This window comes from Arachis duranensis, chromosome 9, assembly GCF_000817695.3.
Source record: "Arachis duranensis cultivar V14167 chromosome 9, aradu.V14167.gnm2.J7QH, whole genome shotgun sequence".
NCBI lineage: Eukaryota > Viridiplantae > Streptophyta > Magnoliopsida > Fabales > Fabaceae > Arachis > Arachis duranensis.
Window position 1 is genome coordinate 108,562,274 of NC_029780.3, and position 4,264 is coordinate 108,566,537.

General features: G+C 35.9%; 2 protein-coding genes across 3 annotated transcripts in view; one reads left to right on the forward strand and one right to left on the reverse strand.

The window, feature by feature from the left end:
- The window catches only part of LOC107467082 (uncharacterized), a 17,727-nt gene that overhangs the window by 3,221 nt on the left and 10,242 nt on the right, over positions 1–4,264 (reverse strand). The gene's annotated exons all lie outside the window — the stretch shown is intronic.
- On the forward strand, positions 3,135–4,193 carry LOC110275959 (uncharacterized). Of its 2 annotated transcripts, XM_021132405.2 has the most exons (5): positions 3,135–3,301; positions 3,373–3,586; positions 3,787–3,864; positions 3,952–4,017; positions 4,097–4,193. In XM_021132405.2, exons 1-5 carry the CDS (start codon positions 3,170–3,172, stop codon positions 4,120–4,122), a joined length of 516 nt encoding a protein of 171 aa, XP_020988064.1. In that variant the 5' UTR covers positions 3,135–3,169; the 3' UTR covers positions 4,123–4,193. The 2 variants fall into 2 exon arrangements, with proteins under 2 accessions (XP_020988064.1, XP_052110643.1); XM_052254683.1 differs by having other exon boundaries at positions 3,135–3,586.

A 4,264-nucleotide genomic window follows, 5' to 3' on the forward strand; every position in this document is an offset into this window, starting at 1 on the left:
AGAAGAACGACGTATAACAAAGAAGCAAGAGTAATAGTAAACCCTAGCAGAACGACGAAGAACAAAAGTAAAATATACAGTATTTTAATGGACTTACGTTGAGTATTCTTGGTTTGTTTTTTCTTCAGATTCTTCACAGAGAGGTTGATGGTGTTTTGATGCAGTTTTCGAACTACGATTTCTATATTTTGAAAGTTGATTTTCGCTCGAAATTGAGAGGGTTTTGTTGTTTTGAAAGTGCCTTGAGAAATGGAAGAAGTGGAAGAAGTGGAAGAGTCTCCCATACGTAACCGTTCGAATGCTGAGCGCGTGAGTTGGACGCGGCATCTTATCTCTCTTTCATGCGCGTGATTCGTGTTTGGGCTGGGCCAACTTGGTTGCTTGTATGCTTGTATGTGTAGCAGGCCCGTTATTCTTATTACAACAATTACGCTTTGTACCGTCAAAATTAGTTGAATGTTTAAAGAAAATTAATTCCATTTAGTGAAATTGTGTGTTTCAATATGAAATTTTACAGCCAGATTTTTTCAAACAAAAAAATAATCCAGACGATAATATCTCGCGCCATTTAAACTTGCTTTACGCCATAATTTTGCAACAGATTATTTTGGCATTTGCAATCCGATGGTAATATTTTGCACAAAACAAATTTTAGTAATAATATTTGAATTTTTCCATGATCAATTCCACCGTAACTGGTAATTACAGTGAAAACGTTTAGCAGTAAATCACTAATTCTGACAATAATAGTATCATGTGTGATAAATTCGTTGTCTTTTAATTTTATATTTTCTTTTATTCTTTATGCATAGTTGGTTAGGTTCTACAGCAGACTTGGATTTAGAGAGGTGTGCCAAGTGAGTGGCTCATCAATTGGGGATATTCCACACATGCTGGTTTGGGGAGGTGTTGGTACACGGATGGATGCCAGCATTGAGGAACTCATGCTCAAATGGTGTACCAGATTCAAGAAAAATCAAAGCCCTCAATCATGACTGGTCCCATTACAATTTACCTTCTTTTCTTTTCTAATTTTCTATGTTTTGAAGGGTTTTTTTTATTTTTTTGTACAAAGAAGGCCCTAAGGCCGAAAATTTTTTTGAAGTTTGATTTTAAATATGTATAATTTTGTTTACGATTTCGCTACATAACCAATAGGAATTATGTCAATTCTTACCAATTTTAGTTGGGCGGAACTTCAAAACCCATTTCATTTAAAAAGTAACATTTCTAATTACCAAGATTAATCTTAATGTCTCATATTTATTATTGTAAATCTAATTTACTCTAAATTTTCACTGTGTAACTATATTTTCCACTTTATTTTCAATGGATGTCTTTTTGCTGTATGTGTTTTCTGTTTAAAATTTGTTTGGAAGTGTCTTCAATAAATGTGTTTTCTATTAGAAGTGTCTTTAATAAATGTGCCTTTTATTAGAAGTGTCTTTAATGAGTATATTTTTTGTTTTACACTTCTTTAAATGAGTCTTTAATAGATGTTCCTTCTATTTAAAACTTACTCGAATGTGTCTTTTCGTTAAATGTATTTTTAATGAATTTATCTTATATTTAAAACTTGTTTGGATGTGTCTTTATTAAATGTGTCATTAATTTTATAACTAATTAACAAACGGGCCTGCTACACATACAAGCATACAAGCAACCAAGTTGGCCCAGCCCAAACACGAATCACGCGCATGAAAGAGAGATAAGATGCCGCGTCCAACTCACGCGCTCAGCATTCGAACGGTTACGTATGGGAGACTCTTCCACTTCTTCCACTTCTTCCATTTCTCAAGGCACTTTCAAAACAACGAAACCCTCTCAATTTCGAGCGAAAATCAACTTTCAAAATATAGAAATCGTAGTTCGAAAACTGCATCAAAACACCATCAACCTCTCTGTGAAGAATCTGAAGAAAAAACAAACCAAGAATACTCAACGTAAGTCCATTAAAATACTGTATATTTTACTTTTCTTCTACGTCATTCTTCTAGGGTTTACTATTACTCTTGCTTCTTTGTTATACGTCGTTCTTCTAAGTTATACGTCGTTCTTCTAAGTTCTACGTCGTTCTACATTGTTATTCTAAGTTCTCCTGCTATTTTTGTTGATTTTTGGGGGTTTATTCCGTAGATTCGGGGGTGTAAACTGCTTAACCTTGTAATGTGGCTTTATATTGAAGCATGGCTGAGTGATATCTGTCTGATATATATATGTATGTATCTGAATAATATCTATGGGTGTATCTCACTGTTATGAATGGGTGTATCTTGCGAATATCTGGCTGTATCTGACTCATATATATGGGTGTATCTTACTGTTATCAATGGGTGTATCTTAATTGTTATCAATGGGTGTATCTGAGTCATATATATATGGGTGTATATTACTGATGCCTTTGGGTGTATTTTTAGTTTCAGAGAAAATGGCAGCAAGAAACCAAACCAAAGACCTGAAATGTGCCACACATCTCCTGAATGATAAATTCAGAAACATGACTGAAGAGAAGAAGGCCATTGTCAGGGATCTTGGATTCGGTGGGTTGATGCACATCCCACCACTGAGGGTGGATCACCAACTCTTAAGAGAGCTGGCAAAAAACTTCAAACTTGGGGAGAACAAACTGAGGACAGGATATGGTTCTTTCCATATAACCCAAAAAAAAATAGGTGATGCGCCTGGCATCAATGCAACAGGTAATTAGCTCAAAATTATAGATGTATATTAAGTTGTTGCTTGGGTGTATATTAACAGGGTGTATTTGAACCGACTTGGATACTTTGTTGTCTTCCTTTTTATAGGAGATCTATTTCCTGAGAAAGTTGAGTATAAGAAACTTTCTGATGATGACAAAATAATTTATAGAAGATTCCAGGGTAAGACCCTCAAAAGTCTTACCGATGAAATGATGGAAATTGGCGTTGGCAACGAAGAGGAACGCCTGATGTTTAAGAGGATATTCATCCTCTACATACAGATGGCGTTCCTTTTGCCAACGACGATAAACAAAATATCGCCCGTGCACTTGGTCCCGATTTTTGAGATGGAGGGCATAGAGGAGAGAAACTGGGGAGGGGGGCATGTTCTGACCTTCATGATCAGGGGCATAACAGACTACCAGGAGAAGAAGAAGAAGAAGGCAATCAATGGCTGCCTCTTCGCCCTGATGATAATCTACTTTCACCTTTCAAAAAAGAAAGGCAAGAACAGGGTAGAAAGACCACCAAAGCCATGGATTGCCAACTGGACTAAGGAGCAGTTGGTGAAAAGAATGAATGAAGAGAGAGAGGAAACTTTGGTGAGTAATCATAATAAGTTGGTGTACTTTATTTACCCGAATGGTACTAACTAAAATATCTCATGTTTCAGGGGATTCTGAATTTGGCAGAGACAAAAGAAAAAATGAGAAAAAAAGAAAAAAAACAAAAAGAACAAGAAATAAAAAAACAAAAAAAAGGAAGGCGAGCTCAACATCGTCTTCGGAGACAGAAACTACCGAGAGTGACACTTCTACCTCTGAGTCTGAAGCTCAAGAAGACTCGGAGGATTCGGGAATTAAACACCCCAGCAAAAAGGGGAAAAAGTAAGTACCATACTTGGGTGTAATTTCTTTATTGGGTTTGGGTGTATTTTGTTTGTCCACGTTGGGTGTATGTAGTTTATTAAGCAGGGTGTGTTTCGTTTGCTGCGTCGGGTGTATATTTTATACTCAGTTGGGTGTGTATCGTGAATTGAATTGGGTGTATTTTTAGTATGTTCTAAATGATGATTGTTTGCCTGCAGAATGGACTCAAGAAAAAGAAAGCAGAGGGAAGAGGAGTCAGATTCTGATTCAGAATCTGAATCTGAACCAAGTGACGAGTAATGTCCTGAAATTATTACTCCTTTCTTTTGGCTTCGTTATAAAGATTTTGTGTATTAACTGAAGCGTCTGTTATTGACTTATAGGAGCGAAGAATCATCTCCTGCGGAGAAGGAGAAGAAAAAGAAAGAAACAAAAACAACTCCAAAAGAGTAAGCACTTCTTTGGATAAAATTCTGTGATAAAATTAATTTTTTATTTCTGATTGTTACTGTTTTTTTTTCTACCCAGAACACCACAAAAAAGGAAAAAAGTAGTTGTGGAGGATTCACCTCCTGAAGAAGATCAATACTTTTACGAGTACAGTACCTCCTAAGCTATACTACGGTCTATCATTGTAATTATTTTTGTTAACGTCTTATTTTATGAATGTAGTGAGACATATGAAATATCGAGTGA

Excerpts from the sequence above, each read along its gene's own strand:
- LOC110275959 (XM_021132405.2), top strand. The coding sequence starts at position 3,170 with ATGATAATCTACTTTCACCTTTCAAAAAAGAAAGGCAAGAACAGGGTA. Across the intron at positions 3,587-3,786 it reads CCCAGCAAAAAGGGGAAAAA|AATGGACTCAAGAAAAAGAA; the intron begins GTAAGTACCATA and ends GTTTGCCTGCAG. Across the intron at positions 4,018-4,096 it reads ACAAAAACAACTCCAAAAGA|AACACCACAAAAAAGGAAAA; the intron begins GTAAGCACTTCT and ends TTTTCTACCCAG.